The sequence below is a fragment of the Enhydra lutris genome, unplaced genomic scaffold (assembly GCF_002288905.1).
Source record: "Enhydra lutris kenyoni isolate GAN:26980312 unplaced genomic scaffold, ASM228890v2 scaffoldscaffold17, whole genome shotgun sequence".
In the NCBI taxonomy this organism is placed as follows: domain Eukaryota; kingdom Metazoa; phylum Chordata; class Mammalia; order Carnivora; family Mustelidae; genus Enhydra; species Enhydra lutris.
The window spans coordinates 36,152,388-36,173,244 of NW_019154101.1; the positions used below are offsets into that span (position 1 = coordinate 36,152,388).

The 20,857-nt window shown below is 38.1% G+C and overlaps 1 protein-coding gene across 3 annotated transcripts in view; it reads left to right on the forward strand.

The window, feature by feature from the left end:
- LOC111147633 (androgen induced 1) overlaps positions 1-20,857 on the forward strand; it is a 260,604-nt gene that overhangs the window by 41,833 nt on the left and 197,914 nt on the right. For all 3 annotated transcript variants that reach the window (XM_022503817.1, XM_022503819.1, XM_022503818.1), the window contains exon 2: positions 18,312-18,467. In XM_022503817.1, the coding sequence (XP_022359525.1) occupies positions 18,312-18,467 (156 nt within the window). The remainder of the gene's footprint in view (positions 1-18,311; positions 18,468-20,857) is intronic.

The following is a 20,857-nucleotide window of genomic DNA, read 5'->3' on the forward strand; positions in this document are numbered from 1 at the left end:
AAAGTTAGTATATCATGATTTCTTGTGCCAATTTTGATTAGGATATTTTTTATGTATAGCCTTTACCCTGCTCACTATGGTCACTGCCAAAAACCTATCTTTTGACTAAATGAAGCCCCAATGTCCTCATGATGTGATAGATTTAAAGATTTTTCTATCAGGAGCTGATTCAAGCCCAAGGATGTTTGGGCACCACTGAGCTGGTTACACACAGCCCCGTGCAGAATGTTCCATGATAATGTTCAAGCAGAGATAGTGACCTCAGCCTCAAAAGATGCTACATATAAACACTGATTCAGAAAAGTACAAAAGGAATTTAGGTCCACAGAGTTGAAAATATATCAAAAATGGATGTGTATGTTATTTACACTATGCTTTCTACATTCAGGTAAGACAAAACTGTTGGATTTAAGACATGGGCCAGGTTTTCTTCATTAAGGACACCTTCCAGAAAACAGTTTGTGTCAGCTTTTGTTACCTTCTATGTTGATAAAGCTTTTCCATGTGTCAACTATGTTCATTTAATTGACAGAAATTAGTTTAGCATCATGAGGACATTATGCTGTATGAAATGAGCCAGTCATAGAAGGATAAATACTACATGACTCATTTCTATGAGGTATCGAGGAAGGTATCATGGAAGCAGAGAGTAGAACAGTGGTTGCCAGGGGCGGAGGAGAGGGAAATGAGCAGTTGCTAACCAATGGGTGTAGAGTTTCAGTTATGTAAGATGAATAAATTCTCGGGACCTGTTGTACAACATTGAGACTGCAGTTAACAATATGTTATGGTACACTTAAAAATATCTGTTAAGAGGGCAGATCTCCTGGTAAGGATTAGTACCATGATAAAAATAAGTATGAGTATAAAAGGAAATTTAGTAGCATAACCCCAAAACTTAACCATTTATGTTACCTTGATAGTGTTAATAAATAACTGAAATGCAAGATCCTAGGGTGAGTTTTTCAACGAGGAACTAGAGAGACCTAAATAAAAACGTTACCAAAGCCACTCCTCTACAGACCTTCTGGAGAGTGTCCCAAAGAAAGAATTTCCTCATTATCACTTAACCACAAATTTCTAAGATCATGTCTGGGAGCACTGTGGCTACCAGAGGATCCTAGCTTTTGCCCATGTGTGCTTATTTAGATACCAAACACATCATAAATCTTGCAATATAGAGCTTTAAACTAGAGATTATTAAAGGCTAAACAATTCGGAAGTATGTAAGAATTTCCATAGGATGTGGCCCTCTCGAGAGAGATCCATCAGTGGGGCAATATTTGGGTGAGGGGAGTTAAATCCATTTCTAAGTAGTGGTAACAAGCACTATTGGCAAACACACAGGCAGCTTGTTCTGATTGCAACAGGTGGACACTGTGGAAGGGAATGGAGCTGAGACCCTGATGCTTCCTTGTATTCCGAGAGGCAGCGTGATCTTACAAAACTGTGGGGCCTTCACTTCAGACAGAGAACAGTCCTGTCTCTGCAGTGGCTCATGAATACTTTGGGTCTAGTTATCCAAGGGGTGGATCCCTCCCTTTATTTTGGAATTTGGGGCTCCTGCCTGGCTCAAGAACCTTGGGTAGAGACATTCATCCCTATCTCTGAACCCTATTCAGCGAACTGATTGGTGCGCTGAGCACAATCACAGGATAACAAAGGGAAATAATGCCACTAAAAGAAAGATTTTTTCTGATTCTGCATTTGGGGAGATTTCCTTCAGAGTATCTTGAAGTCACAGAAGAAAAGTTGGGCTTTGTAATGGTGACTAAATATTCTGTTCTGGGCTCAGCATCAACAATGGATTTTTTTAAAAAGCGACTGAGTCTGATGTGATATATAGCACATGTAAGCTTCCTCACGGACAGTCGGTAAATCTGACATGATCTGTTGAACACCTTTAGATAATATTCTCAATTCAACTCTTGAGCTGCGTCTGTTAACGATAGAAAAGATGGATAGATTAGCTCTTCTTTGTCCACCATATTCTCTGGCATTTACCAGTTTGAAACCCTAACCTTTAGCAGCTGCATTCTGACCAAGAGAGTTACTGACAAAATTGAACATCTTATGTTGTATTGAGGTCGAGGTATATATATTTTTAGAGTATCTGATTATGTTATAACTTTGTATTTGCTACAGCCTGAATGTTTGGGTCCCATACATCTGCTACAACCCCTACCCCACCCCCCCAACAATTCTGTGCTGAGTTCTGACTCACGGGGTGATGGTATCAGCAGGTGAGACCTCTGAGAGGTGATTAAGTCGAGTGGGTGGAGCCCTCATGAATCAGATGAATGCTCTTATACAAGGTTCCAGGGAGAGGTGAGGTGATACGGTGAAAAGATGGCTGTCTGTTTTTGAAACTGCAGTTAACAATATGTTATGGTACACTGGTTATGGTACACTACAATATGTAATGGTACACTGTTTTCACCAGTACTTGATCTTGGACTCCTCAGCCTCCAGACTGTGAGAAATTAGTTTTTGTAGGTTATAAGCCACCTAGTGTTTGGTATTTCCTATGCCAGTCCAAACAGACTAAGACAACATGACATAAAGCTTTTCTCCCAAGGATGTTCCTTACTCGTTTTTTCCATTCTCTCCTTCCCCTTCCACCCCTCTCTCTTTTCCTTCCTTCATTACCTACAGGCAAAATTGCCATCAATAGTCACTGCTAGCTATTTGAGAAGCTGTGAGAACCACTGTGTTAGCACTGTGGGTAGCAACCAAAACCTTATCACCAGCAAGTGATAGAAGGCTTCACTGTACAAACGTTAACTCTCATAAACCATAAGTAAGCATTTGATTTTCTACTGGCAAAAGCTTGCGGTAATTATTTCAAATAATATTATTCTTAATTATTCTGATTTAGACAAAAAATATTCTCGGAGAAATCTTGTTCAGAATCACTTAGAAATTTATAAATAGCTTTTTACTAAATTTAGTATACCCAGAACAAGGTAGTTATCCAAAAAGTTGTTTTTCCTAGTTATCTTTTAAAAAATTATTTTTATTAACATATAATGTATTATTTGCTTCAGGGGTACAGGTCCGTGAATCATCAGTCTTACACAATTCACAGCACTCACCATAGCACATACCCTCCTCAATGTCCACAACCCAACCACCCTATCCCTACCCTCGCAGCCCCCAGCAACCCTCAGTTATTCCTAGCTGTCTTTAAAATTTAGTACAAATTTGTACTTTCAGTTTCTAACAAAGAGCTGATGATTTTTGTTATTCTAGTGAGGAAATTATTGCTTGTCTTCAAAATTATGTACCTTATAAAGCAACATAAAATACGTATTTCCTGTGTTCTGATTTCTTAGCGCTCTATGTGTTCTCTCTTCCTGAATTTATACTTTTAAATTTTATTTGACTTCTTGATATATGGTATTGACTTAACTTCCTTCAGAGTTTCTGGATGAATACTGTTTTTAGAAGAAATGTGTATTTTTATTAATACCTGCTGGAACTTCTCCAGAGGATTTTGGATTTTCCTGCTTTACTCCATCCATAACAAAGGTGATGAGACTAGTTTTATCCCTCTGTGAGGTATAAATCAAACTGATGTATCAAAATGATATGTACTCATCAACGTTTTTATACTGTTCTCTCCATGTACAGTTTTAGCTATTGATACTTGGCTCTATTTATTAGCATTGAAACACACACTTTGCTTATGAGAACAGAAATGCGGCAAGGTCAGAAGAAGATGCATCTCTTTAATGTAATTAAAAGGAAAGCCACCACCGTTTATATTCCAATTGATGCAAGACACTCAGTTACTATTCATTGTTCTAGAGATGTATTTCATATTGATATACTTCATTGATGCATTCCTAAAACGTCTCTGATATTTTTAGGATCAATGTTTCTTTGTATTTTGACTCCAGTCTCTTTTAACTTTTTTTTTTTTTTGCCCCCACATTTACAATAACATAATTAGTACATGAAATTCACTCCTCACAACACATTTTGTCCTCAACTCTGCTGATTTTTAATCACCAGCCTGGAGCTTGATGCTACAGCCTCCCTTGGATCTCGTTGTCATCGAGAACAGCTCAACCTCGAACTCCTCTGATCACAGTCTCCCATCTTTCAGTTCGTTCACTCCCACCAGACAGGTGACCGCCCCCACTGGGCAAAGGACTCCCACTATGTCTCTCTTCCTCTGTCTCTCTCGACTTGATTTTTCTGTAACCAGTCAAAACCCTGTGATCTGTCTCTCCTTACTCATCTCCTGATACCCTCACTGATACCCTCACCCTAGGGTCTTGCTGGGCTTGATTCCAAACACCCAAACCCATTAGATCCCATTTGGATGCACTATAACTAGGGCACCATGAACAAGTGCAAACAAGTGTCACAGCAGGGCAGGTCAGCGGAATATAGCTCTGCCAGAGCCTTCCTCACGGGGCCCTCAGCACTTGCATGCCATCCTTCTACCAGTCTCAGGTCAGGCTCGCAACCACCCATTTGGCTGTCACCACTGTGATTAATTCTGTAATTGGCAAATGGGTACTAATACTACATGCCACATGGTGTGGCAATCTCAAGGGTTGCAATATTGTGTTACAGCCAAACCCTCCCCTCACTGGCCTATGAGAGAGTCAGGAATTTATAAAACAGCAACACTAATGATGATTTCATTATACTTGAATCAGGTGGTTAGAAAAACAAGGTAAAAGGGGACTTGAGGGGGCGCCTGGGTGGCTCAGTAGGTTAAAGCCTCTGCCTTCGGCTCAGGTCATGATCCCAGAGTCCTGGGATCGAGCCCCGCATCGGGCTCTCTTCTTCGTGGAGAGCCGGCTTCCTCCTCTCTCTCTGCCTGCCTCTCTGCCTATTTGTGATCTCTCTCTGTCAAATAAATGCATAAAATGTTAAAAAAAAAGTGGGGGGACATGAGCTGTGTACTGGGAAGGGGAGAGGGAGGTCTAACTCGGCTGTGGGTGGCATTTTATTATCATTGTCTTCTCCTTGTAGTTTTACCACATGTGTATTCCTGGGCTAATACAGTGGATTATTATTCAGTTCTTTTAAGACTGTATTTAAATAATATCATAGCTTTTCCATCTTCTCCAGCTTACTTTTATTATTCAACATTATGCTTGAAGGATTCACCTATGTTGATACAGGTAACTGTATTTTCACTGCCATGTTATTTTTCTAATATCTCTATTTACTTATCCATGGTTGTTTGTGCACATTTGGGTTGTTTTCTGTTTTCTTTATCATTACAATTCTGAAATGAACAAGAAGGTCATGATAATGATTGGTTAAATTTCAGCACGTATGCAGTATTTCATTTTGGCCCCGCACTTTAGCCTTCTCTGCCTAACACGAGTCTCACAAATTAGTAGCAAAAATAGACCACCTTGAATGTTCTATCATATTTAAAATGTTAAAATAATATCTCCATTGGTTTTCCTAATTTACTCTCTATGGAAGATGACATAAAATAATTAAATGGCCCAAAGTCAGGTAGGACTCATGTTGCCAGTCTGAATAATTAAAAGCAAATATTCGTCCCTGATTCTTCTACATTTCATTAGAATAAATGAAACAGTGTCATCAGTGCTATTAAATACCAATGAAGTCGTGGTGAGTTAAATGAGTATATATCGTTTCTCAGCTCCAGATTAACCCTGTAATATCTGCTTTTCCATAATGGACCAGACTTTCTCCTTCACAGTAACGTTAAATGGAGGGTGCTGAAGGGACATGGCTTGAGGAAGGGGTTTTACTCACTGGTTCTATCTGCTGTCCCACGGATCAGCCACCCGGAAACGAGGATGTCTAGTATTACTTCTCCCCTGTCACAGGCAGGGGAGTGTGGATCCTTACTGACCACATCCCTGTAGCCCTCCCAAGAAGGGCATCTCGGGTTCCCAGTCTCCTGCCCACAATGGTTGCTCAGCACCCTCCCTGCTCCCGCACATCAGCCAAGGCTCATCTGCATCTGGGAAGGCTACCTCTTCCTTGCCTAGTGACCATGGACCAGATCTTGCTCAGGCAGCCCAGAGAACTTTCCCACTATCCAAGAGGCTGCAACCTACCTTTTCCAGTGAGTTCTGAAGCCCATCCTTGAGAAGGACAGCTTCTTCTAAGTTCTTCTTTCCTTAGATAGTCTCTCTGAGCCACAGAGTACCTTTTAGAGTTCTTGTTATACCTTACAGTTATTCTCCTATGATAGCTCAAATGTTCTTTATACTAAACCTCTGTCATTTTTTAAGAACAATTAATGAATTCAGTTCTAAAACTCAACATAAACTTATAGTTTTAAATGTCACCAAGTCTTTAAAGAATGATAAAATCATATTACATTATAAAATCATACTACACTTTAGTTATGATTCAAAATTATGTTCATTAGATTACTTTTGAACCTATTAGAAAAGCTTGTTTCTTAAGAGAAACTTAAAAGTAGTAACTTCATTTAAAAAATAATGTCTGGGGACACCTGGGTGGCTCAGTCAGTTAAGCATCTATCTTCAGCTCAGGTCATGATCCCAGGGTCCTGGGATCCAGTCCTGCATCGGGCTGCCTGCTCAGTGGGGAGCCTGCTTCTCCCTCTCCCTGCCACTCCCCCTGCTTGTGCTCTCTCTCTCTCTCTCTGACAAATAGGTAAATAAAATCTTTTAAAAAAATAATGGCTGTATTTATTTTGTTACCTAAGTAACTGAGAATTGGATGTATTTATTTGTTTCCTAGTATAATAAATAATGGTACTGCATCTTTTTTTCTTTAATTTCATACTAGCCTGAGGGATCAAAGTCTATACCTAAATCTCCAATCTCATTCCGATTTATGAACTCCAGATGTACATAAAACCATTCACAGGTATATGAATCCTCAGTTTCACTAGGTAATACCATTGTCTTTCAAAGAGATTTAGCCAATCTACACTCCCACTAATTTGTTCCATATCGTCTCCCCTACTTGGTATTATCTAATTTTTCTGTGTCATTAATGAAATCTTAAAATGTCTTAGAGACCTTTAATTTTGTCTGATATTTTCATTGTCACTTACATTAGATGGTGGGAAGACTCTTTGAATAGTAGCTTCATACTTTCTCAAACTATAAGGGCTCTGGGATTTAATTAATATTTCCAATCTAGAGGCAAATATTGTGGAGTCTTACATGAAATAGTGGACAATAGACATGAAAAGAATGATTTATCTTCTACTTTTCAGACTCTAACAGTAAACTTTAAAATGATATATTAAATTAGTGAATATGGTAGAACACTGGCCAATTTGAACAAATACTGGTTGATAAGGAGTGAGATCTCTCAAAGCTACCCAAAAATTTTTGTCTGAAAGATGTGTTTCTGAAGGCGGAAATCAGTATCTAGAAACAAAGCACCTTTGTAACTATGTTAGCCATTCAGTTCCCTGCCAAATAGTTATCTACAATTGTATAGACATAGACTTTGTGTAGACTCAATGTTAGATCAAAATCAGTAGATTATTAAATATTGACAATAGAAAATTCTAAGAACAGGGGCCACATCTTCATATTGATTTTATTAACACAAGTTCACATGTATATGTGCATGTGTTCTTAATATATGTAATTCATTTTATTATATACAGATTATACACAGGTTATGTATGATTATCTGATTCTATATCATCTAATCAATTAAGATCTGATTTGGTCTTAATTCAGGTCAAGGTTTATCTAGCTCTTTAATGATTACATTTGGCACTTAAATCGTCATCTGCTGAAATGAGGAAAAAGGTAGTGGGACCACATGTTATAATGTTAGGACAGGTAATGCACTCCAGAACAGATTTGTGTTAAGACACAACATTTTTTTTAGTAATTGTTTATCACTATTATTGTGCTTACATCTAGATATCATATATTTTTTTTTTAAAGATTTTATTTATTTGACAGAGAGAAATCACAAGTAGGCAGAGAGGCAGAGAGAGAGGAGGAAGCAGGCTCCCCACGGAGCAGAGAGCCCGATGCGGGGCTCGATCCCAGGACCCTGAGATCATGACCCGAGCCGAAGGCAGAGGCTTTAACCCACTGAGCCACCCAGGCGCCCCTAGATATCATATATTTAATAGATGTAGATTCCACCAGATTAGAGGTTAGACACTTCTAAGCACATTCGCATTTGCAGTTCAACACACGATCGCTTCATAAACCGCATTTCTGCATTACTAGTTCACTAAGTGCTTTGTACGCAGTGATCAATAAATATTTGTTAAATAAATCAATGGTGTGTTTAATTCGGTGTTAAAAAGGGATTTGTGTTAATATTTTTTTTTAAAGATTTTATTTATTTATTTGACAGACAGAGATCACAGGCAGGCAGAGAGGCAGGCAGAGAGAGGAAGGGAAGCAGGCTCCCTGCTGAGCAGAGAGCCTGATGTGGGGCTCGATTCCAGGACCCTGGGATCATGACCTGAGCCGAAGGCAGAGGCTTTAACCCGCTGAGCCACCCAGGTGCCCCGGATTTGTGTTAATATTAATAGTTTAAAAAGTCTTTAAGCCTACAGGTTCTGAGTAGCTCATAGTACCAGTGAAACGAAGTGAGAACACCTGAAGGGAATTTTCTCTCATTATTTGCAGATTCGAATGGAGTCTCTGGAAGGGTCCCCACTGTACTTTTAGCGGGCTGTTGCTGGAACATGGTGTGATTGCACCCATTACTTTGTGAAGCATATCCAAATGCCTACTTTGGACGACTGTTTTCCTTGCTCCTTATATATTGAAAGCAATTACGTGATATTGTAATGAATTTTGTTGACAAGCTTTCCTTTCCGAAGCTGCTCATTGAAGTGCGTTATTTCTGACTGAAAAGCTTATTTTTCTTTCTGTCTGTCTGAATGGATTGCTTGTCTGTGGTGACTTATGGCTTACTTCATCGATTTTCAGTAATGAGATAGAGCAATATGAGGTAAATGTCTGCGTACATGGGCAAGGATTCTAAATCACATTTTGAAAACCACGGGCCTGAGGATGCAGTGAGTCCATCTCCTCAAAAATGTTTGTGGTGAAGATTTCTTGAAAAACCTTGGGCTTACAGCACATCACTTAAATGTTTTAGAAAACCAGAGTTATAGTCACTAGTGGGAGAACCACATTGTCTTGTTCAGGGCAGGCAGTAGAGGAAAATTCACCAGCCAGTGCATGTGACGGGTACAATCTCCGTGGATGAGAGAGTCTGTGGTAGTTTTAAAGACATTGATTTCTCTACAGAGTAGTGTCCAAACATGTGACTGATTGCTGCCTCCCTGTAGCTGATGGACTTCTGGGATTGTAGAATTGCTACAGATACTCAGATGTCTTGGGCAAGGAACGCACTGGAAACAAATGCAAAGGACATCCTTGCAGAATTCACTCATTTGACCTAATACTGAGTCATTGTCTCGTGGTGCTGAATCCTTTGGGCATTCACACTTTATCTTAATAACAAGAAGAAGGAATTTTGTGCTATTAAAAAATATGCTATTTGTGGAATAGAGGGGGGGAAATTCCTTGAAGATTGTGTTTTATAGTACTGCTATTTTATGGCCCTTATATCGTTTCCACATGTTCACTCCTTCAGTCAAATTTATTCTTCACTGAACACAGATATTGCCATGAATTGCTTTCATTTTTATCTAAATTTCCCTTTAGTTAATGTTCTGATCCTTATACAGGGGCTTCCTCCAGGCCCTCCCTTATGACACCTGAAAAACTTACTGCCTTCTTTCCATCTGTTCTTTCTGGTTTTCTTTCAGCCCATGATCCACATCACTCCAGTGTCCACTGCTGCCCCCTTAGAGTTCTGTCTTGTTTCTTCTGTCCACTGTGTCTAAATTAACTTCAAAATAGGCAACATTTTCAAATATATTGTAATATTTATGTTAATCTTATGAAATCCAATATAGTCAAAACATGGTACATGATACAAGCCATTGGAAGTCTTACTCCCAGTGGTCAAGAGAAGCATACTATGGTCTTTAAAAATTCATATAAACAGTGATTCGCATTTCTTATGTAAAATGCTGCTTTTCTTACTTTGGTACATTCTTTATTCTTGCCTGAAATTGGCCTGTTAGATGGAAATGTAAATTAGCAACTAATTATGGTAATGACATAACCTGATATATAGACATTTTCTCCTCTCCTCTCCTTTTCTTTTAAATCTTTGGTGTAATTACATAGAATTGAGGACATTGAAGATGATCCTAACGAAGTGAAATAAAACCTATTCTGGATAAACCGTATCGTATATGTTGGGGAATAAATGGCAGAAGTCTAATGAATTTGCCCTATGCTAGAAACAGAATTGTAATAGTTCAGTGCATTCCAGAGAAAAAAGAAAAATAATATTAAGTTAATTTGATAAAATCCACTTATGGGTAAGAAAAGATAAAAATATGAATGGAATTTGGGTACATTTCCATACTAGTGGAAATGAATCCTAAACCTAAAATGACTCAGTAAATAATGTATTATCTCTTGACAGAGAGAGTTGAGGGGGTGGAGAGAAGATGCAGAAGAAATTATTCAACACTAGAGAACATTTTAGAGGAACAAATACTAGAGTGAGTTCAAAATATCCTGGGATTTTTTTTTTTTCATTCTGATAAATTCCTATTTATATTTCTTGGAGAGATATGGAACATTTGACCACTTCATTTCTACACGTGATACAAAATAATAAGAGCAGCCAGCCTGTTAAGAACTCCAAGCCAGATGGTGTATATGTGTGTCATGCTGAGTTGATGGTTTGGAAATGCCAGCTCTGCAGAGTGGCCGGAGCCAAATAATGCTTCAAGGTAATCCTACTTAAGATTCACTTGTGCATCTCCATAGGACTTTCCCATTCTTATGTTAATGAATTTTAAGTTACAATGGACAACATGATACAGATAGGCAATAGAGTACAATGTCTCTAAAGCGATTCGTTGCCTGTCAGCTCAAATCAAATTCTCATAAAGCAGCAGAAATCTAAAGTATTGGCTGACTGCTTAAATGAGCAACATAAGCAAAAGTCTGTCCATGCTTCTCCCTAGAGAATGGTGGACTGTTCTATAATATTTAGGGATTATCTTTTGAAAATTAGCCACTGTGAGTTAAAATACAAAACAAAACAAAACTAACAAAACCCAACAATTTCCTCTCAGTCTCCTGATAGTTGGAAAGGAGTAGAAAATCATTTTGTGGTACTTCCCTTCCCTGATCTCCACACACTCATTGGAGAAGTCTTCCACGGCAGTTCAGGTGAAGTGGGAGGCCGCACTGTGGTTACGAGGCAGGGAGACCCAGTGGAGAGGTCTACAGAGAGGGACAGGGAGAGCTACCAGATAATAGTAAGGGGGCTGCTGTGTCAGATGACACCACAGGATAAGAAGATGGTTCAACTGTAGAAGGGCGTAAGACTTCATAATACAGTTAATCTTCCAAGTTTGGCAAATCGTTACTCAGACTATTACATTTATATTTGCAGATGTACTTTCGTTTTTCTCTTCTCGAATATGAGATTCTGTTCCTCTCTTTCCTTTCTTCCCCCCTTGCATTTTAAGGTTTCTCATCTCCTTTTCTTTTAAATCTTCATAAAGGCACTTATTTCCCAAGAATCAATGAATTATTTATCATTAAATTATTATTAGACATTTGTTGAGTAATTCAGTCCCATATTAAATTAATTTTTGCTTTATAAGATCATTATACTTTCTTAAGGAATTTTCCTTTCATCATTATGAAATGTTTTTCTCTATTTTTGGTACCATCCTTTATCTTGAAACCTACTTTTTTATATTATTAATATAGCATTCCAGCATTCTTAAAATTGGTGTTTACATCCATTTACTTTTAACAAATCCATACCTATTGACTTTAAGTGCTTTTTTTTTTTTTTAGATTTTATTTATTTATTCGACAGACAGAGATCACAAGTAGGCAGAGAGGCAGGCAGAGGTGGGGAAGCAGGCTCCCTGCTGAGCAGAGAGCCCGAAGTGGGGCTCGATCCCTGGACCCTGGGATCATGACCAGAGCCGAAGGCAGAGGCTCAACCAACTGAGCCACCCAGGTGCCCCTAAAGTGCTTTTTGTTTGTCTTTTAAATGCAGTCTGTCAATCTCTGATATTGGTTGGGAGAGTTTAAACCGTTTGTATTTAATGTAATTATAGGCATTATTGGGTTAAAGTCTGAGATCTTACTGGTTTTTTTTTTCTGTCTCATCTAGCCTTTGTTCCTTTTTCCCAATTTCTGACTTCTTTTGGATTACCCTAATGTACTGTTTGTATTCCATTTTATATTCCGTATTAACTTATTAGTTGTGATAGACAGAATTTCTAAATTGGCTGCCAAAGATGCCCTAGTCTAACCTTGAGAACCTGTGAATTAATGAGATATAACTTCTCTGATTATGTATCCTTATGTATGGCACAGCTGCCCTTAAGAAGTGGACATTACCCATGTGGGCTTGATCTTATCACATGAGCCCTTAAAGGCAGAAAGCTTTTTTAAATTGATGTCAGAGGGGAAAGTCAGAGAGATCTGAAGTACAAGAAGAATCTGCTATTCTGTTGCTGGTTTTGAGGATTGGGGGGTGGGATCAGGTAGGTACAAGGGCGGGAGAGCAGATCCAAGATGCTGAAAATGACTGGCCGACACATAAAAAGGAAGTATGAACATCAGTTTTATAGTAATAAAGAACTGGGTTCTACCAACAGCTAGAGTGAGCTTAGACGCTCCTTTCTTTGCACCTCCAGATAAGAACCATGCTTGACCAATACCTTGATTTTGATGGCATAGAAGCCAGGCTTCCAACAGAAATATAGAACTATGAATGAACAAATTGGTGGTGTTTTAAGCTGCTGAATTTGTGGTAATTTGGTATGCAGCACAGACAACTAATGCATTAGCTGAAGATCTCCATTTTATTCTCTTAGTGGTTCCTCTAGGGTTTATGGAACACACCTTAACTTATTACTCTCTGCTGACAAATAATATTGTGCCACTTTATGTAAAATTAAAAACTTAACAACCTATGCCTCCCATTTCTTCCCTTTGTGCTGCTGTAATTTTATTTCTGAATGTGTTTAAATCATCACAATATGTTCTCATATTTTTGCATTAGTCAATTATCTTTTAAAAAATAAAATAAATTAAAAGATAAATATTTTATATTTTACCCACATATATACTATTTTTAGTAATTATCATTGCTGTGTATAGATTTGAAATTAATTGGTATCATTTTTTCCATTCCTTTGACATTTCTTGTAGTGAAACTCTAGTGACAATAAATTCTTTCAGAATTTGAAAAAGTCTTTCACCTTTGAGAAATTTTCTCCCTTATAGGGCTTTAAGATATCATTCCATGGATTTCTGGCTTGTGGTGTTCTACATGAAAAGTCTGAAGTTTCTTATCTTTATATTTCTGATTGTGATATATCTATTTCCTCCAGTGTTGTTTTTTTTTCTTTTTAAGACTTATTAACTTATTTTAGAGAGAGAGAGAGAGCACATGTGTGTGCAAATGGGGGAAGGAGAGAATCCTCAAGCAAACTCCCTGCTGAGTACAAAACCTGACGTAGGGCTGGCTCCAAGGACTATGAGATCATGACCTGAACCAAAATCAAGAGTTGGACCTTCAACTGACCAAGCCACCCAGGCGCCCCTCCTCCAGTGGCTTTAAAGTGTTAGTTTTTCAGCGTTTGATTGTACTATGCCTTGATGTAGTTTTCTTTGTGTGTATTCCATTTGTTTCGTTTCTTGGATCTGTGGGTTTATAGTTTTAATGACGTTTTGGAATAACTTCAGCCTTTATTTCTTCTAATACTTTTTCTAGATCCCTCCCTCTCCCTCCTTGCCCCTTTAGGGCTCCAATACACATAGATTAGTCCATTTGACATTTTCTCACAGTTCATTGAGACTCTGTTGATATTTAAAAATTTTTTCTTTCTTTTTTTTCAATTTTCTTTTCTTTTTATTTATTTATTTGACAGACAGAGATCACAAGTAGGCAGAGAGGCAGGCAGAGAGAGGGGGGAGGCAGGCTCTCTGCTGAACAGAGAGCCTGGGGCTCTATCCCGGGACCCTGGTATCATAACCTAAGCCGAAGGCAGAGGCTTTAACCCACTGAGCCACCAAGGTGCCCCATAAATCTTTTTCTTTCTGTGATTCATTTTGAATAGTTTATGATGCTTTATATTCAAATTTTAAATTCTTCTTCTGCAGGTGTCTAATTTGCTATTATTTCCACCAGGTGACTTTTAAGTTTCAGGCAGTTTCTTTAATTTTTAAATGTTCAGCCTGGCTCTTTTATGATTTTTTTTTAATTTTTAAAGATTTTTTTTATTAGAGAGAGAGTGAGAGAGAGAGAGAATGAGCAGGGTGGAGAGGCAGAGGCAGAGGGAGAAGCAGACTTCTCACTGAGCAGGGAGCCCGATGTGGAGCTCAGTCCCAGGACCCTGAGATCATGACCTGAGCAGCTGCATAACTGACTGAGCCACCCAGGTGCCCCCAGTTTGGTTCTTTTTAATGTCTTTTTTATTTTCACTCATTATTTTCATTTAACTTCTTGAACTTACTTTAATTTAGTGATTTATGTTCCTGTCTATTAATTCCAATATTTCTGTCATTTCAATATCTGTTTTTATTTCTCTGTTTTCCTCTTGGTTAAAGATTTCTTTATTTCTTGGAAAATCTAGTAATTTTTGATTAGATGTTGAATATTATAATGTTGGATATTGTCAAATGTTTGGATTTTGATATATTTCTTTAAAATTTGTAGAATTTTGGGCACCTGGGTGGCTCAGTCATTAAGTGTCTGATTCAGCTCAGGTCATGATTCCAGGGTCCTGGGATTGAGTCCCACACTGGGCTCCCTGCTCAATGGGAAGCCTGCTTCTCCCTCTCCCACTCCCTCCACTTGTGTTCCCTCTCTCGCTATCTCTGTCAATTAAATAAATAAATAAAAATCTTTTAAAAATTGTAGAATTTTGTTTTTGTAGGTATTTAAGTTACTTGTAGATCAGCTTTTTTTTAATGATTGTTTTGAAGTATTTTGGGGGTGGATATAAAATAGCTTTTATTTCAAGGCTACTTTAACATCACTATTTAGTTCATAAAGTTCTTAGGTCTCTACTGAATGCTTGTTGTATTCAGTAAGGCCTCTCTGGTCAGAACTTGAATAACTCTCCATTCTGCGTGAGCTCTGAAAATTATTTAACCCACAGCTTGTGGTATATGGAATAATAAAATGACTTTCAGTGATACTCACCATTGTATAATCTCCTCCCATGGGATTTTGTAAAATCCTGTGAGTACAACCAACTTTGTAATTACAATACTTTATGTGGCAAAAGGAGAATTATTCAAGGTGGGCCTGACCTCATCAGGTGAGCCATTTAATTAAAAAAGATTTCTTGGCTGATTGCAGAGGAAAAAGTTCAATATATGAAAAAGGTGATTTATATATTTAGCACAAATGTCTAGTTGTTTATACTGGGAAGGCAACTCTGGTAGCAGTTACTTGATCATGAAATTTAAAATTCACTTCATTTGGAGTTCACTAAATCCTGCTATTACTAGCCCATCTTTAAAATAGAGGAAACTTGAGTTAAAAGCATAACAGCTGAAAGAGACTAGCCAACTACATCCCCAAAGTATGAAAACCATTTTGTTTACCTTTTATTTTTAAGGTATTTGGAAATATTTCATAATAATGAAGTACATAGAAAATAATACAATAAACTTCTATATACCTAAATAATCAAGTTAAGAAATAAAGTATTATTGATACAGTTGAGGCCCTTGTGTCTTTCCTCCAGTCTTACCCTCTTTTTTTTTTAAGATTTTATTTATTCATGAGAGAGAATGAGGACACAAGCAGGGGGAGGGGCAAAGAGAGAGGGAGAAGCAGACTCCCTGCCGAGCAGGAAGCTGGAAGAGGGAGCTTGATCCCAGGGCCCTGGGATCACAATCAGAACCAAAGGCTGATGATGCTTAACGAACTAAGCCACCCAAGTGCCCCAAATCTTTTCCTCCTTATAGAGGTACCTGAATTCAGTGCTATTAATTTCATGGATTTCTTCATATTTTACTTTATATACATGCATCCTTAAAATTATCTTTTCATTCTTTTGAAATTTATTTTAAGGCTGGCAAAATGTACCATTTTTTTTGTTTTCCTTTTTTGTTTAATGTTTTGTTGTGACAATGAAAAACAGATAGTACTTGGAATTCCATTGTATGGATATAACATTGTTTATTTATCCAGTCAATAATTGAGACATATAGGCTGACTTTTTCGAAGCAATGAATGCAGAAATTAACTTTTGTGTGCATGTGACAAGAACACATGTATGAGAGTTCCAGTAAGAGAATACCCTCTGTAATGAAGTCACTATATAATAGGGTATATGCATCTTTAAATCACTAGATATTGCCAAGTATTCTTCAAAGGGGTTGTCCCAAGTTGCATTCCCACTGTAGGGTTTCCAGTTGTTCTACATCTATATAACCAGTGGTATTGTGAGAATTAAATTATAGATAATTATATAGGTGAGAAATGCTATCTCACTGTCATCTACATTTGCATTTTCCTGATAATTGATCAGGTAGGACACCTTTTCATATGTTCACTGACCAAACTGGCATGAAGATTATTATTCCCCAGCCGGGCTACTCCAATTTCTCAAAGCCCTTTAGGGTTGATGTAAAGATCAAACATCTAAAGTGATAAGATATGGTATGGAAAGTTTTCCTAAGTGTAAAATTATTCCCTGAGTCATTGAAATTATGTCTGGTCATCACAACATGATTCTTGCCACCCCTTCAGTCGGGACATGCTCAGTAATCGCAGACCTAGCTTCTCCCACTCTGGGGTTTCTGGTTGTAGAAAGAATAACAATAAACCTTAAGTCAGTGAAGCTATAAGACAGGCTAAGGTATGAGAAGGAAGAGAACATTACTCTAGCTAAGATTGGTTAATAATGGCAGGATTAGGTGAGCTTGGAAGACCATAACAGTTGCACTTTATGTAAAAATACTGCAGGATTTTTATCTCACTAAGGTCAGCAATGGAATCTCCATCATTCAGAATTTTCAAAATGGCTTACATAAGAATTTGAACAGAATGATTGAGAATCTGAGTGTGGAGTACTATGCTAAAGGATGGAACCATGTGATTGTGAGGGTCTTCCCTTTGTTCTGTGCCTCAGTGAGGAGCTCATGCACTCATCCACTGAATCACAAGTTCTTTCCACCGCCAACATGGACATTTACACAACACTTTTTGTTGTTTTCTAAAGAAGTAGTGAGTAAAGTTGTATCTCTTATAAATATACCATCAGTAAATGATTTCTGGTAAAAGAAGCCAGAAAAATTACCCTGAATCTATTCTTGGTGCTAAATGGATGTCTTTTTAAGCCCAAGGAATGTATTTTCTGCCCTTTCCATAATTTGAATTATCATTTGCTAAGCTATATGACAGTTGCTTCCTGCCTCTACTCACAGCTCTGGGTCATTAATACTTTTGCCCCCACTTTGGGAATTTCACAGATTACTGAATTGTAGTGTTTCAGAGTCCTCCCTGTAATAGTCCAAGTTACATGTAGCTGATGTAAGTAATTTAATTTGTAATTGATTTGGGAATGTACAACAGAAAGCTTTTTGGGGAATATGGTGTGGTTTATCTCTGTTTATATTACTTTGGGAAGATTTTTATTTCACAAAAACAGAAAACCTGAGAAAGAGGTCCTATCATTTAGGTTTGACAACAGAAAATTGCTCTGTACCAGTTTTGATTATTGCATTCATTTGATTGTGAATCAAGGACTAGAAGCTTTGGCAAGAAAATTTCTAAATTTAGGAGATTAAAGCATAGGAAGAGTTCTTCACATTCAGATAGAAGTGTCTTGTTTCTTATTCAGGCTACCCTGATTCTTTTCTTTGTCTTTCTTCAATATTTGTTAAACCCCACTAGTCAATATAACTAGATCATAGATATGATATTTTCAAAATAATGGACATGTCATTATGATATTTGATACTGTTTTCTGTTGGACCTATTTAGATATGTATGTGCATGCTTATTTTGTACGTGTCCTGAGGTGAGCAAAAATGGAAGCAGTGTTTTTAGGATGAATTCTCTCACCCATGAGAGCAATTTGTAAATATCTTCCTCTTTTTTTTTTTTTTTTTTTTTTGTAGGGCTAGTCTTTTAAGTATGCTTCTGGTCTTCTTTTATCAGATGTCTGTCATAAAGTTGTTGCTCACTTGTCCTACAGCTGAGGCCTTCTTAGATCTTCCTGACTAACACCAGCTGTTGTCTCCCTCCAGGTAATCCAGGCTGTCTTTTTTGGCATTTGCGTGCTGACTGATCTTTCCAGTCTCCTGACTAGAGGAAGTGGGAACCAAGAACAAGAAAGGCAGCTCAAGAAGCTCATCTCTCTCCGGGACTGGATGTTAGCCGTCCTGGCCTTTCCTGTTGGGGTTGTGAGTATGATGTAGAATGCATCTAACCACAAAAGAAACTTGGGTCTTATTTCAGACTTCTAAGAGAAAAAGAAGGGCTGGTTATATAGCAGGTTTGTGAATTAGTTTGCTAGGGTTACCGTCACAAAGCACCGCAGACTTGGGGGCTCAAACAACAGACATTTATTTTCTCACAGTTCTGGAGACTAGAAGTCCGAGATCAAGGCATCCACAAGGCTGATTTCTTGTGAGGTTTCTGTCCTTGGCCAGTGAGTGGCCTCCTCTCTCTGTGTCCTCACATGCCCTAATCTCCTCTTCCAATCAGGACATCAGTCATATCAGATTAGGACCCCTCACTGACTTCATTTAATCTTACCTGCTTCTCAAAAGGCCCTACATCCAAATACAGTCACATTCCCAGATACTGGGGAGTTAGGACTTCAACATATGAATTTTAGAGAGACACAGTTCAACCCATAGCAGTGTCTTTAGCAGCCCGAACTTAAAATGTATGGTCCTTGGGTCTATGACCATTCTAGTATTTTTTAAACTTGAGAGAGGAAGTCATTAGCTCATACTGCTTTGCTCTCCCGACTGTGCCATTGGCTAATATCACTTAAGTAAATGCTGCTTTATGTTTGGGTCTGTTCTGGCTTCACTGATTTTCATTATTTTCTGTTAGAGTCCCTCCATTGCTTGACTTCCTTCACAAGTCCGTTAAGCATCCATTACCCGTCCATAAACCATGTTTCTTTAAAGGGCCAGAGCCCAATGAGATTCTGTAGATTTTAACCTGTGGATCGCCAGGAAAAGAGGGAGAGAACTCCTCTAACTCTCAAATTGTGAAAACAAGGAAGAGCGTGTTACCTAATTCAAATTCAGACCTTTCCTTTGCCAGCCATTGTATAGAAAAAACAGGCCCAGGTGATCTGGTCTAGAATGTGTATCAAGCCCAAGGTCCATGTTAGGCAGAGTCAGAAAGTTGTTTTTTTTAAATCCTTCCAGATCTATAACTGGCAGAAGATGCTTGTTCTAAGACCAATTAGTGAATACCCAGATTATCACTGAATTGCTTTTCCTGTGTACTGAATTGTATTTTCTTGGATAAAGTAGTCCTTAGCTCTTGAAAGCAACACAAGGAGATTCTTGTAATCTGATCACACTCCTCTGCTCCTTCCCTCATCTTTTTCCTTTGAAAAAATAAATGGGTGCTCATATTGAAACCATCTAGCAAATCTCTCAAATTCTGTTGCTTAGCCTGACAGTTAGATGCTTTCCATACTATTTAGTATTTCCTTCTTTGGACTTGACATATAAAATTCAAATACTTTCTATCAGAATAATCATCGAAGAGAAAACTTCCATTGTCATAAAGTATAAAGGCTTATACTCTGTGCATGAAAGAATTATCTAGAAAATCCAAGCCTGTGCATCTTTTGTTTCTTTTTACTGGCTTATTCCCTTGCAATTTCTGCAGGCATGTCATTGCCTCTGGAAGCCTTCCTTGGCCAGAAGGAATACAGTAACACAATACAAAAGTAAATAGGAATACAGTATTAACACATTTTCTCTTAGCTCTGCCTCTCCCTCTGTTATGCCATATCAAACTTTGTCTCTAGGGCTTAAATTGTGCCTCTTAGCACTCTCATCAAAGGCAGATTGCCTATGCCCTTTAGACATTTTTGACATTACTTTGGCCAGAAACTTTGCACCTGCTTGAGACTCGAGATACCCATCAGCTTTCAGTGTCCTTTCTGAATTTGGTCCATGTGCGCCTCATGGTTTGTAAAGAGGATGGGGACTTTTTGTTTGCTTGTTTGTTTGATCATATTTGATACTTTACCTCACTATTTTTGTTCTTTTCTCTGTGTATTGAAAAAGGGACGAGAAGTAATTATACCTTTAATTTCACCCCTCCTTTTTAACCCAGAAGTCACATCACATTTCATTCCAGGGGTATGCCCCTTCCCACCCTGATGAGCTTCGCGGAATAATTTAAAGAATAATGAATCAATTGGATGAACAGCTTCACTTATTTCTTTAACTCTTATTTTTGGCTTACCCACTGATATTTTAGAGTCAATATTCACATTTTTCATAATCTTCCCTGTTATCATGAGTCATTTCCCTTTTACAGACACTAGCCTTTTCTTTTTCCTGAACTTTTTTTTTTATTTAAAATTCAGTTAGCCAATAAATATTACATCATTCATTTCATTACATCAACAAGTATTACACCTCTACTTCATATAGAGTTCAATAACTCACCCCTGCATATAATGCCCAGTGCTCATCACATCACGTGCCCACCCCAGCGTCCATCACCCAGTTACCCCATCCTTCACCCGCCTCCCCTCCAGCAACCTTCAGTTTGTTTCCTATAGTTAAGCCGCTCTCATGGTTTGTCTCCT